Source organism: Humulus lupulus, chromosome 7 (assembly GCF_963169125.1).
Source record: "Humulus lupulus chromosome 7, drHumLupu1.1, whole genome shotgun sequence".
NCBI lineage: Eukaryota > Viridiplantae > Streptophyta > Magnoliopsida > Rosales > Cannabaceae > Humulus > Humulus lupulus.
Genome location: NC_084799.1, coordinates 8,579,451 through 8,605,319, shown reverse-complemented (window position 1 = coordinate 8,605,319; position 25,869 = coordinate 8,579,451). Strand labels below are relative to the sequence as shown.

Here is a 25,869-nt window from a genome sequence, read left to right as displayed (position 1 = left end):
TTTTTACGTGATTCAGCAGTTAAATCTGCCTAGTCCACGAGTCTCTGTTATTAATCTTAAGATTATCTCCGAAAATTCCTTAGCATGAATTCTTCAGAGTTTTCTCTCCAGTATCAGAATTTCGGTCTCTTACAATGGTGCATGACTTCTTTATTTATAGAGAAGGATGCAGAATACTATCCCACATATTTTGGGTAGTTACTCTTTTGTGAATAAAATAAATGGCTTTAAATGCCTATAATCAGATATAAAAGGAAACGTCCCTGAAGACCAGGAAACACATAACTGACCAAATAATATCCCACGATTCTTGGGGATTTACATTAATAAATGAGAATTACATCTCATATTTATAATACTTGTAGATATTCAAGGTGATTATCGCGTATCTCTAAGGCTTTAGCATCCCAGGTCTCACGTCATTGTTCGAGCTAATGGCATCTCCCGAAATCAAGTGTCTTTCGAGATCGTACGTACATCTAGCTCGAGACCCCCGATCCGAAGTCGTCCCCGAAGATGAGTGTGTTCTCGGAGCTACCTTTCGAGATCGAGACCATTTCGAGGTCATATATCGTACTTTGCAGGCTCGATATACAATCCTGGAGCATACTTCAATCCTTACGAGACCATTTGTTGCGAATCCAACTTTCGAGGTCATATTTACCATGGCTCGAAATCTGGGTATAACAACATTGTTTTAATGCATTTTAAAATTAATTTACATTTATAAGGTATTTGTGTAAATTTTCCTAATATGTATTATATATAATATAATTATAGGAATTTTCTTAGGTAGGGACATTTTATATTTTCTGTAATTGGATAAATTATAATTAATTTTTTTTTTGTATGATGATGTACATGATAGTTATACACATATATCCCACCAATTTTAGGGAAATTTTGAATAATTTTCGGTGTCGAAATTAGAGTTCAAAAAGTCACTTGCGCGCATGCCTGATTTTTTTTATACGCATGGAAAACAAACTGTTTGAACTCTAATTTTGAGTCTTTGACACTGTAAATTATTCAGAATGTTCCAAAAAATTTCAGAATGTCTACTATAACTATCATATATGCAGTTATACAAAAAAAATTGGGTTATATTTCCTCCGAGCACCAAAAATAAAAAACGCTCATACTGTTAGGGCAAAAGTAATACCCCTAACTAACAAGCTCCCTGTAATTATATATCTATCAAAGTCTAATTTATAATTTCCTTTCAAAAAAAAAAAAAAGTCTAATTTATAATTTCTACTTTATATGAGAATTAGCAATTGTTTACTTTTATCAAAAAGGAAATACAAAAGGCTAATAAATTAATTCAATTATATGAAGAGAAAAAGTAAATGAACACATCGACGTTATTACATCATCAATGAAACTAAAACCCTTAAAAAAATTATCTGACAAAAAAAAAACCGTTAAAATAAGAAAGTTGGTTTATTAAACTCAAAACGATTATATAAATATAAGAATTGCTATTTTTGTGTACTTTAAGACGATAAAGATGAAAACATGCACACATAACTTTAAAGTTTTTTTTTTTTTTTTTTCTCGCTTTATGTTTGTAACGGTTTTAAGAAAAATCTTCCTTTTCAAACGTATACAGTTTTTTTTAATGTCGTTTTAATAAGAGATGCCGTTTTTCGACATTATTGTCGTTTTTATCGAAAGGCGCCGTTTGGCTAAAGTTGTCGTTTTTCAAGAATATTAGCGTTTTTATCAAAAGTTGTCCTGTTGTAAATGTAGTCGTTTTATGATAATTTTATTTTTTTTTATTTTTTTGCAGTATTTTTTTTTGAGGTGAGAAATTTGTCCTTTTTCGCTCTTAAGAAAAATGTCGTTTTCTTTTTAATTTTCGCTACAAATACAAAGGCAAGATCAGAATTAAATGCTTATTCTTCTTGAATTGAAGGTGGGTAAATTTCGTTTCTTTTTTCTGATTTTGATATTGGTTCTTTTAAAAAGTCTTGATCTTTACCATTGATGTTCCTGATTCTTTGTTCAAACTTCAAACTTAGAGAGTGATAACTTCTCAAAGTTCCCTAATTTCTTATTACACTGAAGGGATAAGTAAGCAGTGATAAAGTGAACCAAAGAATTGATAAAATTTGTGTTACGAATACTATTTATTATTTGATTTTCTATTCCTAGATTATTGATGATGTTTGGGATCGCTAGATTATCTAAATTTTCTATATTGATAATAAAGTAAAATCTCCATATTCTTGGTTCTTCTTCTAGGCCTTAAAGTTTTAGGTTCGGTTTGTGAGCAGCATTCACTTTACTTTTCCATTGGGTTGTTAGAGAAGAGAAGAAGATGCCTTATGTTCCCCCTCATAAACGACCTTCAAAGGAAAATGACAAGTCTTCAAAGGGTCTACCAAAGCCAGAGTTGCCTCCTCCTCTGTTCAACAAAAATCTCAAACTCAAGTCTCCTGGAGGAACTAGTGCCCAATACCAGAACACAGGTTATGAATATGAGGATATATTCAGATGGTTCGCTGTTGGGTTGGATGATCATAATCTCTTGCCACCTTCTGTTCATCTCCAACCTATTTCTGAGGAAAACCTCGATGGAAAATTTGTAAAGCGTCTAGCTTTATATCATGGCAGTGATCTAACCGAAGGTCAGTACTTGGTTTTTATTTTTTATGATGTATATAGTTTGTTTTGATTTTAATGGTGGGGTTTTGAAATTTTCTTTCTTTCTTACTTCTATGGCCTTTTTTATTTCTTTTGCTTCTCAGAAAGTAGCAGCACAGTAGTAACTGAGAGCTTTATAAGGAGACCATGGGAATACATTGCAGACACTGTGCTTCCAGACTTGGTTTCCTCTTTCGAAGATTTAAGAAGAGAAATAGAGTCTCAAAAGCTTGTGGGAATTAAGCCAATTATAATCACTAGATTTGGCAAAGTTCTCTTTTCTGGGTTAGTACTTAGTGCAACTCTTTTCCTTTGAATCCAAGGAAAAGGAAAAAAAAATATAATTTCTTGACTGATAATTGCTTGTTTAGGAGGCCTAGTCTGCTTTCTGAGGACAAACTAAGGCCGTTGAGAAGATCATTTAACACAAACATTCCAGATTCATTTGTCAATTACATAACAAAGGAAGGTGTCTCAAAGAATGGACTTGAATTTGCAAAAGACAAAGAAGCATATCATGTGTTTGTAAGCTAGTGTTCCTTGTTCCATTTTTTTTTTCTTTATGCAAAGTATGAATTAAGTTAACTGCCAATCAAATTTGTAACATGTTTCTTTCTACTTCTTTTTTCCTTTCTTCCTTGTAGCTTTCTGATTTCAATCAATCAGGAGAAGATATTTTTTGCGATTGTAGGGTACTAAAAGAAGATGCAAAACTTCAAATATACAAGGCAAGTTTTTTCTTCCTACGTTATGTTTTGTTAGTGAGCATATACAGATTTCTGGTTTTTATGGAGTTAGACTTATTGAGACTAACAGTGACCATATTTTTGTTTTAGATTAAACGTTCTTATGTGCGACACATGCTCAGGGACATATCTTGCCTTGAAAAAGATTTGGACATGAGGCTGGATCTATGCACCAGAAGACCTGTTACTGCACTTACTGTAAGTTCTCTATATTCAAGTGCTGATGTACCTATATACCCATGCACCTACTATTATAGAATTCAAAAGTTTGAAATCTTTCTCTCTGATGAAGGTACCATTATTGTTAAATATCATTTGTATTTACCAAATGACCCCACCAAAAAAGGCTAAAACTTGATGTTTAGAACATGAGAAATATATGGTAATTATGTCATGAGGTTTTGCGCTCCATAATGATGCTGATTTCTAAGAATACATTCTGTGTGCTTTTGCAGGATGATGAACTGCAAAGCATTAAAGAATTGATTGATTCAGCTATTTTAGATAGAGAAGTTAAGGGTGGACTGAGATGGCCCTTGGGGAAGGCAGTTTCTGGAGATAAAATTCGTGTGACTGCAGTCTGGCATGTAATAAGTAATAAATACAAAAATCCATCACTAAAGCTGAAAATAAAAAATGTTGATCGGTATAAATTTTTATCATCAACTGGGGAACCTACAAGGGAGGTTGTTATAATGCTAAAAGGAGTAGCTTCAGAATTAATGGTATATATCTCTTTTGTGGTTAACATAAATAGTTTGAATCCTGCAGAACATTGAATATAGTTTCTGTTTTCTTCATTTTGGTTATAACTTTTTCATTGCTTAAGATCTGTGACCTGTTTCTTTTTTCTTCTTTTCTTATGTTCAGAAACAAAAGGTTGATATGAATCTCACTAGTGAGATGTTGAAAGATGACTTGAAGGCTCTATGGAACAACTTTCTTTGCTGTGAACGCTTTCCATGATGATGTTTGGCAATGTAAACTCAGTATTTATGAACAGTATTTTCATTTGAACAAAGGGAAGAAATCTTGCAGTTTTATTTGAGATATTTTACTCCAAGTTCTTTGTTTTGATCTCACAAGTGTACTACTTATACGGTGAATGTGTTCTTATGTGTAATACATATAAGTTGAATATATATGCTCAACTGTCTGTAACCTTCAGCTGGTTTCAGATAAGTTGATCTAAGTTTACTCTACTTTTATACCCAGAAATAATTACACACACACACACAACAAGGTTTTGTAGTTCTTGTGATATGATCCTTAGTTGCACTAACAGTGTAATTAGTATTTGTAGTTTTTGTGATAAAAAATCTTGTTGTTTCAATTCTTGACGAACTGAAATCAGTTCCAAGGAGGTATATGCAACTATTATGATGATGTTTTAGATGGCCCTTGTTTTGTCTCCTTCATACGTTTTATATAAGAAAAAAAATACTGAAAGAAAGTGATTCTGATTGAATTGAATTATCTCATTTCCATTTTGCATCATCGTGTTTACATCTGATAGTGACACAACACCACTATTCTTCATTATTTTAAGGTTAATTTTATTTTATTTCACATAAAACAAACACTAACTATGATGCTTTTCTTATTATATTCATACTAAAGATAAATACAAAGTAAAAGTAAATGACTGAAGTTGCTCTAGTACAATTATGCAAGAAAAAGTAAAAGTAAGCATTGATTAAGTAAAAGTGCCTCAAAGAGTCAAAGAACCAAAGGGATGATAGACTTTGAGGTTTTGTTTGTGAGCATTCAATTTAGTGTTGTATAGTAATTTTTCATTTGGTTGATAGAGAAGAGAAGAAGATGGCTTATGTTCCACCTCATAAGAGACCTTCAAAGAACAATGAGAAGTATTCACAGAACCCACCAAAGCCAGAGCTGCCTCCTCCTTTGTTCAACAAAAATCTCAAACTCGAGTCTCTTGGAACTGCTGCCCACCAAGACATGGCTTTTGTATACGAGGATATATTCAGATGGTTCGCCGTTGGTTTACATGATCATAATCACTTTCCACCTTCTGTTCATCTTCAACCTGTTTCTGTGGAATCCCTGAACTGGAAAACTGTAAAGCGTCAAGCTTTAATTAACAGTGATCTAATCGAAGGTTGGTACTATTTCTCTTTATGGTGTATACAATATGTTTTGATTTTAATGGTGGAATTTTACAATTTTGTTTGTTACTTACTTCTAAGGTCTTGTATATTATCTTTCTTCACAGAAAGTAGCAGCATAGTAACTGAAAGCTTTGCAAGGAGACCATGGGAATACATTGCAGAAACAGTGCTGCCAGACTTGGTTTCTTCTTTTGAAGATTTGAGAGGAGAAATTGAGTCTCAAAAGCTTGTGGAAATTAGGCCAACTATAATCATTAGATTTGGCAAAGTTATTTTTCGTGGGTTAGTATTACTCTTCTGATCTTTCTAAGAAATAAAAGAAACTTGTATGCCTGGACCAAACTAATCTAGTTTCATGACTGAGAAATGTTTTTTTTAGTAGGCCTTTAGTTAATCAAAAATCTGTGACAACAACAAAATTGCTTTCCGAAGACACACTAAGACCGATGAGAAGTTCATTTTACACAACTGTTCCTAATTCATATGTGGAATACATAACAAAGGAAGCTGGCTCAAAGAATGGACTTGAATTTGAAAAGGACAAAGAAGCATATCTTGTATTTGTAAGTCTTTCTTCCAACATTAATTTGCCATGCAAATTATGAATTAACATGTTTCTTTTTTTCCTGGTAGCTTTCTGATGCCAGTCAGTCTGGAGAAAGCTTGTTTTGCAAATGCAGGGTACTAAAAGAAGATGGAAAGCTTCAAATATGCAAGGCAAACTTTTCTTCCTTCCCTGGTTTTTAGGCTTATGACTTTTAAGTGTTGATTGCCAGGTTTAGAGAGGCTTACAGTGAAATCATCTTTTGTTTTATAGATTAAACGCTCCTACATGCGACACATGCTCAGAGACATATCTTGCCTCGAAAAGAATTTAGACATGAGGCTGGATCTATGCACCAAAAGAACTGTCACTGCTCTAACTGTGAGTTCTCTTTGTTTGAAATTGTAGATTCACTTACATTAGGAAATGAACATACTCCCTTATACTTTGAAATCTCTTCTTTCTCTCTTCAAAGACTAAAACTTGCCATCATGAAGTTGAGCTCTCCATAGCGAGATTGGTTGATTACTATTGCTACATTCTGCATGCTTTTGCAGGATGATGACAAGCAAAGCATCAATGAAATAATTGATTCTGCTATTTTAGACAGAGAAGTTAAGGGTGGACTGAGATGGCCCTTGGGGAAGTCATCAGTTTCTGGAGATAAATTTGGTGTAACTTCAGTCTGGCATGTAACAAGCAAAACATACAAAAATCCATCACTGAAGCTGAAGATCAAAAATGTTGATCGGTATAGATTTATTTCATCATCTGGACAAGCTACAAGGGAGGTTGTTGTAATGTTAAAAGGAGTAGCTTCAGAACTAATGGTATATATTCTCTCAACATAGATCGTAACATAGCTTCTGTTGTCTTCTTTTAGGTTATAACTTTTTGACTGCTTATGAAGATCTCTTCTCTGATATGGTTTCTCTTATTTGTTTCAATGTTCAGAAAGAAGAGGTTGATATAAATTTCACTAGTGAGATGTTCAAGGACAATTTGAAGGTTCTATGGAACATCTTTCTTTGCTGTGAACGCTTTCCATGATGATGTTTCATGATGTAAAAACATCTCTCTCTTGTTTTCATTTGAACAAAGTGAAGAAGCCTTTGCCAATGTTTAGTACTCTGCTGTATATATAAGATTGTATTTTATCATATAGAACTATGAGATGTTTGGTTTCGCTTTGCATGTATTATATGATAAGGTGGATCTTCTTTCTAAGTTTAGTAAAAGCAGGGTTCATCTTGTGAATCTCATCAATATAAACGAAGACTTTGTTAAATTTAGGATCGTATATCTTTCTCATTGATTCAATATAATTATATATACAAAGAAGCTTGCATGGCAAGACCAAAAACAAGCTATAATCTTAGGAAAAACATTTGACTAATTCAAAAGAAATAAATGATATATGCCTATATATATAGATTATCCTAGAATTAATATGAAATAAAATCATATCAATACCAAATCATATCAATACCAAATCATATCTTAACACCCCCCTCAAGTTGGAGCATGCAAGTAAAAAATGCCTAACTTGTGTCAAGAAGAAGATCAAATTGCTTCTTTCCCAAAGTCTTGGTAAAAATGTTTGCCAATTGAACCGTCGTGGGAACATAGGACGGCGCAATAAGACCATCTTGGATAGCATCACGAACAAAATGACAGTCAACCTCAATATGTTTGGTGCATTCATGAAAGACAGGATTTTGGGCTATATGTAATGCAGATTGACTATCACAGAAAAGAGGAATAGCCTTTGGATGATGAACACCTAAACTCAAAAGCAAACCTTTCAACCATTTCGGCTCACAAGTAATGGTTGCCATAGAACGATATTCAGCCTCGGCGGAAGAACGAGATACTGTATGTTGCTTCTTAGTTTTCCATGAAATTGGTGAATGCCCTAAAAACACAATCCAACCAGTGAGAGATCGTCTTGTAAGAGGACAAGATGCCCAATCCGAGTCACACCAACCTGTCAAAGATAACTCACTATTGGATCGCAATAAAATGCCTTGGCCTGGAGAATTCTTTAAATAACGAACAACTCGCAATGCAGCATCCCAATGGGTTTGTGTCGGTTCCTGCATAAATTGGGATAAGACAGGAATCGAGTATGCCAAGTCAGGACGAGTAACTGCCAGATAAATAAGGCGCCCAAGCAAACGACGATAAGGCTCCGGATCCGAAAGACAGGGCCCTGTGTCACGAGCCAATTGATGATTTTGTTCTATTGGGAATGAAACTGGCTTTGAGCCCAGCAATCCAGCTTCTGAAATGATATCAAGTGCATATTTCCTTTGGCATAAAAACAATCCGGGAGTGCTTCTAGCCACCTCAATGCCAAGAAAATATTTAAGCACACCTAGATCTTAAAACAACAGCTCAAATATACTTTAAAACTTGTTACCGCAGCGGAATCATTACCAGAGATTACCAAATCATCAACATACACTAAGACATTCATTTGTACAGGCCCTTTGGTGTAAGTAAATAAAGAATAATCAGAGTAGGATTGAAGGAAACCATACCCCTTTAAAGCTGTGACAAGCTTTGCAAACCAACATCGAGGGGATTGCCACAAACCATACAACGACTTACGCAAACGACAGACCATAGTAGAATCGTTAGATTGAAAGCCAGGAGGAAGTTTCATATATACCTCCTCGTTTAAGTCGCCATGAAGGAAGGCATTATGAACATCCATTTGATGCAACTCCTAATTCTTTGAGGCTGCAACGGCCAAGAAAGCACGAACTGTCACCATTTTTGCTACTGGAGCAAACGTCTCATTGTAGTCAATGCCTTCAATTTGATGGTTGCCGAACACGACCAATCGGGCCTTATATCTCTCAATACTTCCATCAGAGTGGTATTTAATTTTGTACACCCATTTACTGCCTAGAGCCTTTTTGCCAGATGGTAATTTCTCCATAATCCAAGTGCCATTGTCTTCCAAAGCACGAATTTCATTTTGCATAGCAGTACGCCAAACAATATATTTGACAGCTTCTTTAAAGGACCGTGGTTCAACCCCTGTAGTTATAGCTCCAAGAAAGTGGCGATGTTGCATAGTAAATTTGTCACAACTAACATAATGTGCTATAGGAAAGGGCGTACCTGAGGGAGTGTGAGATTGCGGATCAGGTGGAGGGAGAGATGGACTTTTCTTGATAATTATGTGTCACGTAGTCTCGTAACTTTACTGATGGGATCTTCTGCCTAAACCCGCACAGCACGAGAATAATCATCCACTAAAGTTAAAAAATAACGAGCACCACAAGAAGAAATTTCATCATACGGACCCCATAAATCGCAATGAATTAACTCAAAAATTTGAGATGATTTATTCTGACTCAAAGGAAAACTATTGCGAGAATGTTTAGCACGATGACAAACTTCACAACTCTTATCCAAATGACCTCTAGAATTATTCAAAAAAGGAAGTAACTTCACTACATTCTCAAAAGGATGACCCAATAGATGATGCCATAATTCCAAGGACAGAGAACTAGGAACAGAAACCGCTTGCACTGTGAATCCTTGACGCAAGTAATAAAGTCCATCTCGTCTTTCCCCTGTGCCAATCACCTCCCTCGAATGTAGGTCCTGTGTAGCACACAAGTTAGAATTAAATTGGACAAAACTACTAAGATCATCATTTAATTGTGATACAGAGATCAAATTGCATTGTAATTTGGGAACGAAAAGAACATTATAAAGTGTGATGGAATTTGTGAGTCGCACAACACCCTCTTTAGTTGCAATAGCCGTTTGACCATCCGGAAGACCAACAGAACATGGAGAAACTTCATGAATATTTAATAAACAAGATTCATTACCGGTAACATGATGAGAACAACCTGTATCAATTATCCAAGCATCTATTCCCATCTTACCATTCAACCGGTTGGAGGAAGAAGAGGGAGGACCAAATGCGGCTGTTAAAGCGGCCCATTGGTCTGCAGTAAATCCTGGAAGAGATGGTGAGGCGGAAGGTGCACTATGAGGAACATCAGAAGCAGTAGCATTTCCACGCAAGTTGGTGCGACCACGGCTTGTCGAAGTCTTTTGAGACTGAGCAGGTGATTTGCCTTTGAAATTGCTTATGCCATCCGACGGAGATCCATATTTCTCCAAGTACCAATCAAGAATACCATGAATATCAAAACAAGTAGCGTTATCATGGCCGGTTTTGTGGCAGTGAGAACAAGTCAAGGTTGCCTTGTCTGGCTTATCAAGACGCGACTTGAATCGATTGTCGGGATGCACAGCAAAGCTAACCACATCAGGTTTTTCTTCAGTGATGTGAGTGATCCCACGGACCCGCTCATCTTGAGCGATTTGCTTAAAGGCTCGGTTTAATGAAGGAAGAGGACCTTGCAAGAGAAGGGTGGACCGTAATTGACCATAATAATTAGAACACAAGCCAAGAAAAAATTGGTGGAGTCGATCAGCAGAACGACGTTTTTCATGTTGTTTACCAACCTGACAAGTACATTTACCACACTTGCAAGAAATCAAAGGCTCATGTTTATCTAGTTCATCCCATAATACATTTAATTTACTGAAATAAACAGCAATAAGCATGGTTTTTGTTTGCTCACAACGATTAATATCACCCTTAAGTTGGTGAATACGGGGACCATTAACAATGGAGAAACGTTCATGCAGATCATCCCATAAACGTTTGGCATCATCATAATTGGATAACATAGAATGTACCTCGGGGTCTATGGTATTTGTGAACCATGAGACAAGCATACAATGAATCGTAACCCAATCATCTTTTGTACAGGGAGGAACAATATCAGTGATGGTTCCGTTAAGAAATCCAAATTTGCGCCGAGAAGAAAGAGCAACCCGAATAGCATGAGACCATTCATCGAAATTATCAAGCTTCAAACGGATTGGAGTAATGAAATCGCTAGGACGAGCTTGCGGTCCTAAGAAAAAAGGTGAACTAGGATCAATTTTCGTTGGTGGTTGCGGTGCAATCTGTACCTGCAATGGAGTTTTGTCTCCGTCCATGCTGTTAAAAAAAACCTGGTTCTGATACCATGTTAAATTTAGGATCGTATATCTTTCTCATTGATTCAATATAATTATATATACAAAAAAACTTGCATGACCAAAAACAAGCCATAATCTTAGGAAAAATATTTGACTAATTTAAAAGAAATAAATGATATATGCCTATATATAGATTATCCTAGAATTAATATGATATAATATCATATCAATACCAAATCATATCTTAAGAAGATTTTATGTAACAACTCTACTTAAAAAAAGATCTCTTGGAGAAATTTACACACCTTTTGATATTTTTAATACATGTTCTAATTTAAGCACCTATAATTATTTTCAATTTTGTCCTCAAACTATTAAAATTGTTGTGTTTTAGTCACATTTAACAGGAGAAGAAGAACCACTACTAGGCAACGTTTATAATCACCACCACTCTTAATTTATTAGTTCTTTCTAAATATATCTTTCTTATAAATTTAAACCAAGATCTTGCTAGCCATTTAACAATAAAATTATATTTCTTCACACACCTTAATAAGATTTATAAATAAAATATAAATGTCAAAATATATAATTTTAAATTATTTTTATTACAAATATGAGTCAAACCAATTGTAGCTTACTAATTTTTATTTTATGTAATTATTTTAATATTATTTTGTTATTTATTTTTTGTTTAAGGGAATAAAAATTAAATTTTATAATTTTTTTTTAATATGGAGATGTATTAGTTTTTTTGTATTATTCTAATCGAAGTAGTGTAGAAAGATTTTGTTTTTCTTTTTTCCCTTTCAATTTCTTTATGAATGGGTAGTTTTGTACCAAAAGAACACTAAGAAAGGGGAGTGAATTATTTATTTATTTTTTTAATTTTGAAATTTTACAAAAGGTATAACTAGAAAGAGAGTGGGAAAAGAAAAAAAATAAATAATTCACCAGCAAAAATATCCATACTTATTCCTCTCAACTCCAACAATATAGACAAATTTACCATCTTTCCCATCTATCACATTCAAAAACCCTTCCAAAACACTATAATTTCCTTCTTCCTTCTTTCCTTCTTGCCAAACTAAAAGTTAATAATTGATGTATGGGTTGCCATGACTTTGACAGTTACTTCTTGAAGAAGGGTTTGAGTCAAGTCAACAATTATTTGGACAGTGTTTGACTTATACTGTTGATTAGTCAACAATTATGCTAGGCATAATTCAGAGAGAGCCAAATGGGATACGTAGTTACATGTGAGCCCTCTTTGTAGGGTTGCATGCAGGGGAAAAAAGCTAAAGCAAATTTACATCCGTACGAAGAAACTATAAACTAATCTTATTTTAACTTACTAGCTAATACTATAATCTACTTGTACTATTTGTTATTATAATATAAAGACAGTACTACGATCATCATCATCATCATCGACTCCCTATTAATATGAGCTAAATTTGGGTGTGTGAGCATTCGCTTTACTTTTCCATTTGGTAAATTTTGTGGAGATCAAAATGGCTTATGTTCCACCCCATAAACGAACTTATTCAAAGAACGATGATGAGAGGTCTTCTTCTTCTTCTTCACATATTTCAGTACCAAAACCAGAGCTGCCTCCTCCTTTGTTCAACAAAACTCTTAAACTCAACTCTCCCGGAACTTGTAGTAGTAATGGCCACTGCCATGAGATGGCTTATGCATATGAAGATATATTCAAATGGTTCGCTGTTGGTTTCGATAATGATCACAGTAATCACTTTCCACCTTCTCTTCATCTTCAACCTGTTTTTGTTGAATCCCGCGACTGGAAAATTGTAAAGCGTCAAGCTTTGTATAACACTAGTGTTCATGATCTAACCAAACGTGAGTCTCTCTCTCTTTCTCTTGCTATATGTTTTGATTTTTGTGAGATGGGATTTTGATATTTATGGCTTAATTTGTTATAGAGAGCTCTACGAGAAGCCCATGGGAATACATAGCTGAGAATTTGTTGCCAGACTTGCTTTCTTCTCTTGAAGATTTGAGTAGCAAAATGGGATTTCAAAACCTTGTTGAAGCTAAGCCAACTCTGGTCACAAAGTTTGGCAAAGTTCTTTTTCGTGGGTCAGTGAAACCTTCTTTTATTTTTAATCTTTCTAAGAAAAAAATAATAAAACAAAACTTTAATCTAATTTCCATGACATAAATATATATGCTTGTTTAGGAAGCCATCATCAGTTAACCAAGAATCTGTCACAACAACAAATTTGCTTTCTGAAGAGCTAATGAGACCGCTGAGAAGTTCATTCTACACATCTATTCCAAATTCATATGTGGAATACATAACAATAGAAGCTGCCTCAAAGAATGGACTTGAGTTTGACAAAGACAAAGAAGCATACCTTGTATTTGTAAGCTATAGTATTTTTCATGGAAATTATGAATTAACTTACCATCAAATTTGTCACATATGTTTCTTTTTTTTTTTAGTTCTCTGAAGCCAGTCGGTCAGAAGAAAGTATTTTCTGCAAATGTAAGGTACTAAAAGAAGATGGAAAGCTTCATCTACACAAGGCAAGTTTTTTCTTCCTACATGACATAATATTAGTAAGCATATATATGACACCTGAATGAATCTCTGTAATGATTGATGGCATTGAAGTTTACTTGAATCAAGTTCTGGGGCATGTACTGTTATGGGGTCAGGTTTCGTAAGGCTTACATTGAAGGCTCTTGTTCATTTTTTTAGATCAAACATGGCCATGTGCGACACATGCTCAGGGACATATCTTGCCTTGAGAAGAATATGGACATGAGGCTGGATCTATGCACCAAAAAAACTGTAGCTGCTTTAGCTGTGAGTTTCCTCTGTATAATTGCAGATGCACTACCATTAATTATGCTTTGAAAATCTCTGATAGCTATGCATGTCAATTATTATATATGGATACATTCTATGTGCTTGTTTTGCAGGATGATGACATGAAAAGCATCAATGATTTGATTGATTCAGCTATTTTGGACAAAGAAGTTAAGGGTGGACTGAGATGGCCCTTGGGGAAGTCATCAGCTTCTGGAGATAAATTTGGTGTGACTTCAGTCTGGCATGTAACAAGTAAAACATACAAAAATCCATCACTGAAGCTGAAGATCAAAGATGTTGATCGCTATAGAGTTTGGTCTTCAACCGGGCAAGCTACAAGGGAGGTTGATATAATGTTCAAAGGAGTAGCTTCAGAACTAATGGTATAGTATACATATTTCCAAGCCTGCAGATGATGGTTTCTTTCTGTTATTATCTTCTCCTTTGATAAAACTTATTACTATTCAAACTCTGATACATGTATATTTGATCAATATTCAGAAACAAGAGGTTGATAGGAATCTCATTAATGAGATGCTTAAGGATGACTTGAAGGTTCTATGGAACGACTTCCTTAGCTGTGAACAGTTTCCATGATGATGTTATTTCACGATGTGAACATGTCTCTCAGGGAAGAAGCGTTTGGCAGTGTTTGAATTACGTTATTGTATATAAAATTTAGTACGAAATTGTAATAGAATGTTTGGTTTTGCATGTATTACATGATATATAAGGTGAATGATCTATTTGTTTTCTCTTGATGTTCAGTTAACACAGAAATAAGGGTTGATTATAAGGAAGACTTGAAGTAGTTTTTATGTAATTTTTAACTACTTAGTTTTCGTGGAATTTAAGTAAAGAATTGATACTCAGGGAGGGCGTACGCATTAAACATCATCCAATGGTTGAAATTTCTTTGGGATCCAGATAATCCAAAAGGACTATATATGTATAACTTTATAATACGAGTAATAATACGTCAGTCAAAATATACATCCAAATCCAAATATTGCACGTGACATTTTAGTCTAGCCAATTACATTTATTAAAACTCAAATTTACTATTTTAAAAAGCAGTGATATGTCATTATTTGTAATATTTGGATACATATTTTAAATGCACATAATATATATATATATATATATAACACAAAGTATAACGCATCATATTATGTTTACTTAAATTTTTTTTTTTTGAACAAATTAAAAATTGGGTTGTTGTAACTAGTGCACATTGAGTATAGTTTTTCAATCAGTAAAATTGAAAGAGGAGCTACATGGCTTATGTTCCACCTCGTAAATGACCTACTTCCAAGAACGATGATGGTAATCATGAAGGTTCTATTAGAGTTATTATTTGAGGGCATTTTAGTCTTTTCATAATTATTGTTATTTTTTATCTTTTGCCTTATATAAAAGGCTTGCCTAATTAGTTTTGTAACTTAGAATTCTTTTCTCTTTATTTTGCAATACAGAGACATCAACTTAGATCTCCTCAATTCGGTAATCAACTGCCTCATTATGGTAGCCAATTACAGTTTGGCAACCACTCACAACCTCGACCATACCGTCCTCCACAATTTAATGTCGCTGCTACTGTACCTCCATCTGACTCGTATGATTTTGGGGCCTCATCCTCCAATCCTGCTCTTGCTGCCCTCTCAGAACAGTTTCAGAAGTTTCTTACCATGCAGCCACATGCCATGTCCGCCTCTTCTTTGGTAGGTCAGCCCCCACAAGCACTTCAGGTATGGCCTCCTCTACATGGATTTTAGATTCTGGAGCCTCGCACCATATGTCTCCACATTCGAAATCTTTTGTTTCTTTGTGTCCTGCATCATCTGTGCCTGTCACGTCTGCTGATGGTATTCCTATGCCATTAGCAGGTGTTGGTTCTGTTGTTAGACATCATTTATCACTTCCTAATGTTTACCATATTCCTAAGCTTTCACTAAACCTTGTATCTGTTGGTCAATTGTGTGATTCTGGTTACTTAGTGTCTTTTTCTTCTACCTCTTGTCATGTATGCAGGATCCGCAGTCTCAGAAGTTGATTGGGACCGGCCGTAGGCGGGGGGGGGGGGGGGGGGTTTATATGTTTTGGATGAGCCGAGATTACCAGTATTTGCAGCTCCTAAGCGTTGATCTGTCTTCCTTTTGTTTGTCTCCTTCATCGTCTAGTTTTTATTTATGACACTCTCGCCTTGGTTATGTTTCAGCTTCCCGTTTAAGATTCTTAGCTTCTACAGGAACGTTAGGAGATTTGCAAGTTCATGATATTTCTGATTGCAGTGGTTGTAAACTTGCAAAAAATTTTGCTTTACCTTTCAGTAAAAGTACTTCATGTTCTGTTGCACCTTTTGACTTAGTTCATTCTGATGTGTGGGGACCCTCTCCTATTGCTACAAAAGGAGGGTCTAGATATTATGTCTCTTTTGTTGATGATCACACTAGATTTTCTTGGATTTTTCTTATGAAATGTCCTTCTGATTTCTGTGATATTTATGATCGTTTTCGAGCTTATGTAAAAACTCAACATGCTTCTGTCATTAAATGTTAGATGCGATCAAGGTGGTGAATATACTTCAAATAAATTATGTGATTTGCTTGCTTTAGATGACTTGAAGGTTCTATGGAACGAATTTCTTTGCTGTGAATAGTTTCCATGATGATGTTATTTGACGATGTAAACACATCTCTCTATATGTACAAGCAGTGTTTAATGAGACAAGAGAATTGAAACTAAAAGTGTTGTCTTTTGACCAAGGGGAAGAAGCGTTTGCAATGTTTGGTACCATGTTGTTGTATAATATTAAATTTAGTACGAACTGGTAATAGAATGTTTGGTTTTGTAAATATTAGAAAGTGTTTAGAGAGTTTAAGAGAGAAAGCTCAAAAATGATCTCAATCAACCATCGAGAGCTTGAAACCTTTATTTATTTATAGAGGGTCTCAAGGATTACAATATAAGGAACCAAAATAGAAAAAGGAACCAAAAAGAAATTAGAGTCGTTACACATAACAAACTAAGGCTAATACAAGATGAGTAGTTAACTACCAAGACAACCTATAAGCCTAATCTTGATATCACTTAACAACCCCCCTCAAATTGAGAGGCCTAGAGAGGACTGTCAATTTGCTGTAGAGAGTGTTGAATCGAGCTACAAGGAGATGCTTGAGGAGTATATCTGCCACTTGGTACTCGGATGGGACATATTGAACTGAAACTTCCTTCTTATTGACCATACCCCGTATAAAATGAAAGTCAATGTCGATGTGTTTCGTACGAGAGCATGAAAAATTGGGTTCGAAGCAAGTTGAGTGGCAGAAATTTTAACACACCACAAAATGGGTGTGCAACTGATTTGTAACTTGAGATTAGCAAACAAATGCTTGTACCAAGTGAGCTAGGTTGCAGCATTGGCTAAAGCACGATATTCGGATTTGGTGATGCTGCGAGATACAACACGTTGTTTAGCTGAAGACCAGGAAACCAAGCCGTCTCCTAAGAAGACACAGTAGCTGCCAGTGCTTTGGCGATCATCAGGGCTGGAAGCCCAATCCGCATCAGTGAAAGCGGTTAAGTGTAAGGTAGATGCAGGTGTAATGGTGATGCCATGCGATTTAGTTCCAGCTAGGTATTGAAGGATACATTTGACAACTTGCCAGTGAGATGTTGTTGGGGAGTGCTTGAACTGACAAGCACGATTCACGGCAAAGGCAATGTCTGGACGTGTCATAGTGACATATTGGAGAGAGCTAACAACTCTTTTGTATTCAGTAGGATCATCCAAAATAACACCATCATTCTTGGAGAGAGGCTTGCCAACAACGCCATGGGTAGGGGTTGGTTTTGTGTTTGTCATATCAAGCTGGGAGAGGATGTCATTGACATACTTTTGTTGACAAAGGTGTAGCTGACCAGAGGAGCGAGTGAACTCAACACCAAGGAAATAATGCAAGTGACCTAAATCTCGTATGGAAAACTGCTAATGTAGTGTGGAAATAAGAAGCTCTAGTTTGCTTGAATCACTGCCTGTAATAATTATTTCATCTACGTACACAACAATGAAGAGACAAAATGTAGGCCGATGTAGCACAAAGAGAGAAGGGTCAGCTTGTGAACATTGAAATCCCCATTGAAGTAGGGCCCTACTGAGTTTTGAAAACCAATTTTTGGGAGCTTGTAATAGGCTGTACAGAGCTTTTGGCGAGGAGGAAAACATGGGAAGGATAATGAATATCTTGAAATCCAGGAGGTTAAGACATATACATTGTCTCAGTAAGATCACCACTGAGAAAAGCGTTGTGCACATCAATCTGTCGAAGTTGCCAACCCTTGGATAGAGCTAGAGTTAGAACAACCCGAATGGTACCTGGTTTCACAACAGGTGAAAAAGTATCGAAGTAGTCTATGCTTGCCGTCTGAGTGAAGCCACGAGCCACAAGGAAAGCTTTGTGCCTTTCTATGGACCTATCTGCATTGTATTTGACTTTGAACAGCCATTTACAATCAATAATGGGCGAAATTGAAGGTTAGGGAACCAATTTTCAAGAGGAGTTAGCTTGAAGAGCTTTCAATTCATGTTCCATGGCAGCCTTCCAATGTGGTATAGATAAAACCTGCCTGAATGTTTTTTGAGGCACATTTGGGTCTGTACTTATTGAACCAGTATAGACCTTAGGCTTGGTAATGCCACTCTTTGATCTAGTGGTCATTGGGTGAGCATTGGTGGTCAATGGTTCATGCATAGGGGGAACAATAGGTACCTGCAATGGAGAGCTAGAAGGTGCATGAAGAGGCTGGTCAGTAGCAACTATTGGTTCAATGGAAGGTGAAGGAGAAGGGACAGGTGGAGTTGGGTGTAGAGAGGAAGAGGAAGGCAATGGGGAAGGGGTGTTGGAGGGTGAAGCTGAAAGAGTAGTAGTTAAAGAGTGTGAGCAGTCAGAAGGAAAAGAAATGATAGCTGAAGGAAGAGGAAAGTGAGAGGTAGAAGTAGATGAAGAAGGAGGGACAGAGGAAGGAAAATATGGGAATGTGTGTTCATCAAACACAACATGCCGAGTGATATATATCATTTTTGTAGAAGAATAAAAAACTTAAGTATCCTTTATGAGAGATACTGTAACCAAGAAAGAGGCAAGGAGAGGAGCGATATTGTAACTTATGCTTGTTGTATGGTCTTAAACAAGGAAAACAAAGACACCCAAATGTACGAAAGAGAGAGTAATTTGGGGATTTATGATATAAGGTTTGAAAAGGAGAACGACTGTTGAGAAGTTTTGTGGGGATTCGGTTTATGATGTAAGTTGCAGCACGAAAAACATAAAGCTAGAAGTGAAGTGGGAGGGAGGCATGAGCCAAAAGAGCAAGACCTGTTTCTACAACATGTCTATGCTTGCGCTCTACCCTGCCATTTTGAGTGGAAGAATGGGGGCATGGGAATCTGTGATTGATGCCATTAGCAGTAAGATAGGGTAGAAAGGCTTTAAATTCACCTCCATTATCAGATTGCAACACTTTTAAGGAAGTATCAAATTATTTTTCTACTAAGAGCTTGAACTGTTTAAACATTGGTAAAGCTTGATACTTAGTTTGTAAGGAATATAGCCATGTGAATTGAGAGTAATCATCAATGAATAGCAAAAAATATCGAGAACCATCAGAAGAAATAATAGGGGGTGGACCCCAAATGTAACACCCTGGTTACTCCAAGACAGTTACTGTGAGCTTTGAACCGTGCTTAACTCGCTAATTGAGTCATTTGGTTATAAACGTACATCTAGGTGTTATTAACAGGCTAAGGTGAAAAACTCGATAAAAAATGAAAATATATATTTCATTTAAAACATAAAAATGTTCATGGGCCCATAAAATCGTTTACAAGTTATTTACAATCCAAAATGGTCATTACAGTGTAAAATTACAACCCCCGACCTAAGCAGCAAAAATAGGGTTAACCCCTAGTTCCTCCGAAAAACTCCTTGGCCGTGGTGGTCAAGCGGCTACATATGTACACATCGCCATCTAAGCTCTCCACTCAAGGCTGGGTGATCTTTTTTTTCCCTTTACCTGCACCACATAGCACCCGTGAGCCAAGGCTCAGCAAGAAAACTCATTACTGCATGTATATAATTTCAGATGATGATTATGATAATCATCCAGAGCTTATAGCCCTACACAGATGAGTAATTGATGTGTAAGTCACTAATGTAAACCAAATGAGTGACCATGGAGTCACTAATGTGGTTCCGCACCCTTAGCAATGTGACGATGTAGTCACCTGGGCCTTCTGGCCCTGGCTCTGAGTGAGTAGCCATTAGACTAGACAAGTACTTTTAGTTTTCATCGAACTTGAGGTCGGTCAAGCATTAATGTTCATGATGAGTCATTCAATGGTTATGTCGATTAGATCTAATCTTTTCGGCTTGTGTTAAACACGATAATACCGTTCTTGACTCTTAAGCCAATACTATACGACCAGTGCTCAGTACTACTGCTGAACTTGACTAGTAAGTCACAGCTTCACAGTTAATACCGATACCATTGCCGATTTTGACTAATAAGTCAGTGTCATTCACAAGTAAGCAAGATTTGCTAAGCATTTGATATGCAATCAATGTCCACATTTAAACACTCAACATGCCTCATGAATAACCATGCATGTCACATATGGGGTGCATTTTTCTTACCTCTGGTTCGAGCGAGAAATAGTAAAAGAACGACCCTTGACAACGATCGGTCCTTTGATTCCTTAACGGTCACCTAGTCATAACCAAATATAACCTCCATTAATGAAAATCAACCATAAAACGTTCTTGACCTAAACCTCACTCTTGGGACCCCGAATTGTACCAAAACGGTGAGTAGATTCGATCCTGAGCCTTAGGAATTAAAACCCCAAGCCAAAATCCCTCAAAAGTGACCAAAACAGGAATTTGGAAAAGTAGGGTAGCGCTACCCCCCTAGCGCCCCAACACTACAAGCCGGGCAGAGTGCCCCTGGCTAGCGCTGTAGCACCCATAGCTAGGCACTGTAGCGCTACAACCAGGGTTTTCAACCCTGGTTTTTCCCTCCTTCGACTCCTCCATTTCCAATATGAAAAATGAACTTCCAAACCTCATTTAAACTCCCAAATGAACCCCAAAACCATATACACAAGTCCTAGGCATCATAACCCAAGCAACCCTTTCCAAAAACTCCCATCAATCCTCAATATTCAATCTAGAAATCCAATAGAAAAATAGAGCAAAACCAGAGTTTTAATGGCTAGAACCTTACCTCAAGCTCAATTTAGAACCCTCTTCAATGGTGGAACACAACTCTAAGCCCTCAAGGTCCACTTCCTTAGCTTGGTTCCTCAAATTAAGCTCCAAAATCCAAAGAGAAAAGAAGAAGAAATGGTGTACGGGAGAGAAGAACTATGCTCTGTTTTACTTAAGCTTCTACAACCTTCAAATGGCTATTTCTATCCTTGGGGTGAAAAGACCATATTGCCCCTAAGCTTAATTAAAACCCTAAACATCCTCCAAGGGCAAAATTGTCCTTTCCCGCCTATCTCGTTAATCATAATTAATGCTCTCCAATTCCCATTATTTCCATTATTCTCAAATACCAATAAATCATATCTCATTACCCTTTAATTCCCGACAATGTTCTAATCACCAAATTACCTCGAGACTTACCCCGAGCCCCAAATTCAATCCCGTTATGACCAAACTGCTAAATTAATGAGATGCTTAAGGATGACTTGAAGGTTCTATGGAACGACTTCCTTCGCTATGAACAGTTTCCATGATGATGTTATTTGACGATGTAAACACATCTCTCTATATGTACGAGCAGTGTTTAATGAGATAAAGAGAATTGAAACTAATAGTGTTGTCTTTTGACCAAGGGGAAGAAGCGTTTGCAATGTTTAGTACCATGTTATTGTATAATATTAAATTTAGTGCGAAATAGTAATAGACTGTTTAGTTTATGATATATAAGGTTAATGTTGTATTTGTTTTCTTTTGATGATCAATTATAACACCAGGGGCTGATGATATGATCAATCTCATTGATCAAATGATTTATAAGGAAAACTTGAAGTGGTTTTTATGTAATTATTAAAATATTTGCAGTACAAATACTTAATTTTTTTACGAATAAAATATCTTTAAAATATAGTATTTAAATATTTAAATTATTTTAACAACAAAAATACTAAAGTTAGCTAAAAGGTTGCATCTTTCCAAAATAGTAAAAATGTATTTTAAGTTATAAAAATCATTAGAATTATACAAAATAATCTAAATTAAAAAAAAAAAATTTGATTGAAAATAGTTAAAAGAAAAGTCAATAAAGAGAAAAAAATTATTAAAAAACGTTATTTTTATAAAAAAAAATACTTATTTACTTTTTCATTAAATAAAACTATTCTTTAATTTTGAAATTAATTTAAGCTATTATTTTACACTTTTATATAATTTTAATGAATTTTTTAAGTTTAAATATATTTGTATTAATTTATTTAAATTATTTGTGTAGTAAAAGTCCAAAGTTTTAAAAACTTTTAATATTTAAATGCTACATTCCATAAATTTCAAGGAATACTAGTGAAGAATAGATACTGAGGGAGGATGGTTGAAATCTCCTTGTGATCGAGAATATATCTAGAAGGACTACATTTGTAACTTTATTATATACGCGATGCTAATAGTACTATAGCTAGTAAGAATATTGTTATTGGCACCATATGCTATGCTAACACAAATAAGTGCGTAGATAATATAAATTTTTGGTTTTAACAGTTGTTTTATTATTTAATTTTAACTTTAAAAGAATATTTTTATATTTAACAAAATATTCTTATATTTAATAGTAGTTTGTAAACACTTAAACTTAAATAAAATAAAATAAATAATTAAAAAAATAAAATATGATATTTTTAGATATTTTACAATGATAATTATTTTAAAATAATAAATAATTAAACAAATTATTTATATTCTATAATATCAAATTTGTATGAGGTTTATTATCATCACTACAACAAAAAATGCCATTTGCGTCAGTTTATAACTGCCACAATTGATTTTTTGCGTCAGTTTGATATGTGACGCAATTGCCCATGACGCAAACCAGAGTGTCATTTGCGTCAGTGGGGCACTGCCACAAATGCCAGTTTGTGGCAGTGCCCCACTGACGCAAATGACACTCTGGTTTGCGTCAATGGGGCACTGCCACAAATGTTAAAAATCAGTATTTTTTGCGTCAGTTGGGCACTGTCACATAAAGTATTAACCAGGGAAATTGCAAATATTTATGCCAATTTCTCTGGCCTATTTTGATAAAAAAAAAATCAGCACCAGAAACAAAAAAAAAGCAGCAGAAACAGAAAAATAAAATAAATTATAATAAAAAAATTATAAAAAAATCAAATATTAAAATGCAAAGTTTAAACCTAAAACAATTACATAATCATTAATATAAAACTATCCAAAAATTAAAAAATCCGAAATTATGTCAATTTATAAAAAAAAATCACAAAAATTAAATTTAAATCACAAAAATTAATAAAATTGCACTTACTTGTGGTAATTGAGCAATGTGGGTTCTTGATGTAGAAAACCCCAAAAAACCAAGAAAGTTTATGGGTTTTCAAACTACAATCTTCAAAAATACAAAATCTATACAAAAAATTCAAAAAAAACTATATATAAGTTACATAAACATATATAAATCACTATTTTTACATTAAAATTGAAAAAAAATTGATAAAAACGTACCTAGATGAGCAAATGTGGAAGGAGGCGCCGCTGGTTTCTCTGGTTTTTCAAGCATTTTCGTTTCTGAACATTAGGTAAATGGGTCTGTACACGGGACGATGAGGGTTTATTTAGGTTATTCGGGCCGTTTGTGTCAGTGGGGCACTGACGCAAACGCTCCATAGTGAAATGCGCGTTTCACTTAGGCGTTTGCGTCAGTGCCCCACTGACGCAAACGAGCCGTTACCGTCAGTGTCCCACTGACGCTGTTAACGGCCCGTTTGCGTCAGTGCCCCACTGACGCAAACGGCCCCATTAAACAGCGTCAGTGTATGTTATGACGCAATTGCCCCATCATTTGTGGCAGTGCCTAACTGTCACAAATGCTAATTTTTGGTCAACAGCGTCAGTCAACTGCGTTGACTGACGCGTTTGACTGACACAATTGCCCTTTTTTTGTAGTAGTGCATGGTGAGTAAAGTGTCGAGGAGGAACTACCAAAACAGAGGGACTGGGTGCTGGGGGTGGATGTCTTTTCCTGCGTGAGACTTAAGACGAATTTCATCTGCCAACAGTTCACTAACTATTGAATCAACCGAAGGAAGTGGAGAACGATGCAAAATAGAGCCACAAAGTCCCTCAAAGTCATCACGAAGTGCCATAAAAAACTGAACCAATCGTTGTTCCTCCCTACGAGCAATATATGGTGCAAAAGCTCGTAACTCTGCAGATTAAGTAAAGGCCAATTGATCTCATAGATCTGTCATAACTTAATAGAACTCTTGAATACTCATATCTTTCTGTTCAAGAGCTCTAATATCTGATTCTAATTGATATTGCTTTGCAAAGTTAGACTGAGTATACAGCCTTGCAAGATGGTCCCAAACTTCCTTCGTTGTTTCATACTTGGCTAGTTGGGTACCTATGGAGTGTACTACAGAGTTGTTTATCCAAGTAATAATTTTTTAATTATCCACTTCCCAATTTTCTAGCAAAGTTGCATAATCCGCTTTGTCATTTGTTGGTTTAACTAAAGTTCCAGAAACATAACCCCACATCTTTTTCCCTTTCCAATTTTTTTTCATCACATAGTTCCAATGAAAATAATTCTTTCCATCTAACCTTACACTAATGGATTGAAGGGAATCATCTCTATTACTTGCCATTTCAGAAACAAAGAACAAATTTCCAAATGCTATCTCAGACAAAAGTTCCCAAATTCTGCAATCTGACGAAACCCTAAAATTTCAAAATGAACATGAAAATCACATACCGACCGAGTTACTGCAAAGATGCTTCGACCCAGCTTGCTTCTCTTGTTTGTTTCAATGTTCAGAAAGAAGAGGTTGATATAAATTTCATTAATGAGATGTTCAAGGACAATTTGAAGGTTCTACGGAACATCTTTCTTTGCTGTGAACGCTTTCCATGATGATGTTTCATGATGTAAAAACATCTCTCTCTTGTTTTCATTTGAACAAAGTGAGGAAGCCTTTCCCAATGTTTAGTACTATGTTGTATATATAAGATTGTATTCTATGATATAGAACTATGAAATGTTTGGTTTTGCTTTGCATGTATTATATGATAAGGTGGATCTTCTTTCTATGTTTCTCATCAATATAAACGAAGACTTGAAGTTTTTATGTAACAACTCTACTTAAAAAAATATCTCTTGGAGAAATTTACACACCTTTTGATATTTATTTCTAATACATGATCTAATTTAAGCCCCTATAATTATTTTCAATTTTGTCCTCAAACTATTAAAATTGTTGTGTTTTAGTCATTTTTAACAGCTGGGTGCTTCCATTCACACATTTTTTTACACTAGGGGAGGGATTAAAACTTGAGGAGAAGAAGAACCACTAGCTACAATCAACATCACTCTTAATTTATTAGTTCTTTGTAAATATATCTTTCTTATGAATTTAAAGGAAGATCTTGCTAGCCATTTAACAATAAAATTATATTTCTTCACACTCGTTAATAAGATTTATAAATAAAATATGAATGTCAAAATATATAATTTTTAATTATTTTTATTACAAATATGAGTCAAACCAATTGTAGCTTACTACTTTTTATTTTATGTAATTTTTTTAATATTATTTTGTTATTTTTTTTGTTTAAGGGAATAAAAATTAAATTTTATAATTTGTTTTTTTTTTTTAAATAT

The 25,869-nt window shown here is 35.2% G+C and overlaps 3 protein-coding genes across 6 annotated transcripts; all 3 read left to right on the top strand.

Annotated features, from left to right (window-relative positions):
• Window positions 1–1,793: 1,793 nt before the first annotated feature.
• On the top strand, window positions 1,794–4,539 carry LOC133790611 (uncharacterized). 2 transcript variants are annotated; one of them, XM_062228298.1, is made up of 8 exons: window positions 1,794–1,918; window positions 2,248–2,633; window positions 2,754–2,934; window positions 3,021–3,174; window positions 3,294–3,377; window positions 3,486–3,593; window positions 3,851–4,120; window positions 4,266–4,539. In XM_062228298.1, exons 2-8 carry the CDS (start codon window positions 2,324–2,326, stop codon window positions 4,359–4,361), a joined length of 1,203 nt encoding a protein of 400 aa, XP_062084282.1. In that variant the 5' UTR covers window positions 1,794–1,918; window positions 2,248–2,323; the 3' UTR covers window positions 4,362–4,539. The 2 variants fall into 2 exon arrangements, with proteins under 2 accessions (XP_062084282.1, XP_062084281.1); XM_062228297.1 differs by lacking the exon at window positions 1,794–1,918 and having other exon boundaries at window positions 1,951–2,633.
• A 389-nt stretch (window positions 4,540–4,928) lies between these two features.
• LOC133790610 (uncharacterized) lies at window positions 4,929–25,180 on the top strand. Of its 3 annotated transcripts, none has more exons than XM_062228295.1 (7): window positions 4,929–5,517; window positions 5,632–5,809; window positions 5,907–6,090; window positions 6,161–6,244; window positions 6,345–6,452; window positions 6,629–6,901; window positions 25,027–25,180. In XM_062228295.1, exons 1-7 carry the CDS (start codon window positions 5,217–5,219, stop codon window positions 25,120–25,122), a joined length of 1,224 nt encoding a protein of 407 aa, XP_062084279.1. In that variant the 5' UTR covers window positions 4,929–5,216; the 3' UTR covers window positions 25,123–25,180. The 3 variants fall into 3 exon arrangements, with proteins under 3 accessions (XP_062084279.1, XP_062084280.1, XP_062084278.1); XM_062228296.1 differs by lacking the exon at window positions 25,027–25,180 and adding an exon at window positions 7,026–7,369 and having other exon boundaries at window positions 5,910–6,090; XM_062228294.1 differs by lacking the exon at window positions 25,027–25,180 and adding an exon at window positions 7,026–7,369.
• LOC133790609 (uncharacterized) lies at window positions 12,519–14,808 on the top strand. Its single transcript, XM_062228293.1, has 7 exons — window positions 12,519–12,959; window positions 13,043–13,199; window positions 13,300–13,486; window positions 13,566–13,649; window positions 13,825–13,932; window positions 14,049–14,321; window positions 14,440–14,808. The coding sequence occupies exons 1-7, from the start codon at window positions 12,611–12,613 to the stop codon at window positions 14,533–14,535; spliced, it is 1,254 nt and encodes a 417-aa protein (XP_062084277.1). The 5' UTR covers window positions 12,519–12,610; the 3' UTR covers window positions 14,536–14,808.
• Window positions 25,181–25,869: the final 689 nt, after the last annotated feature.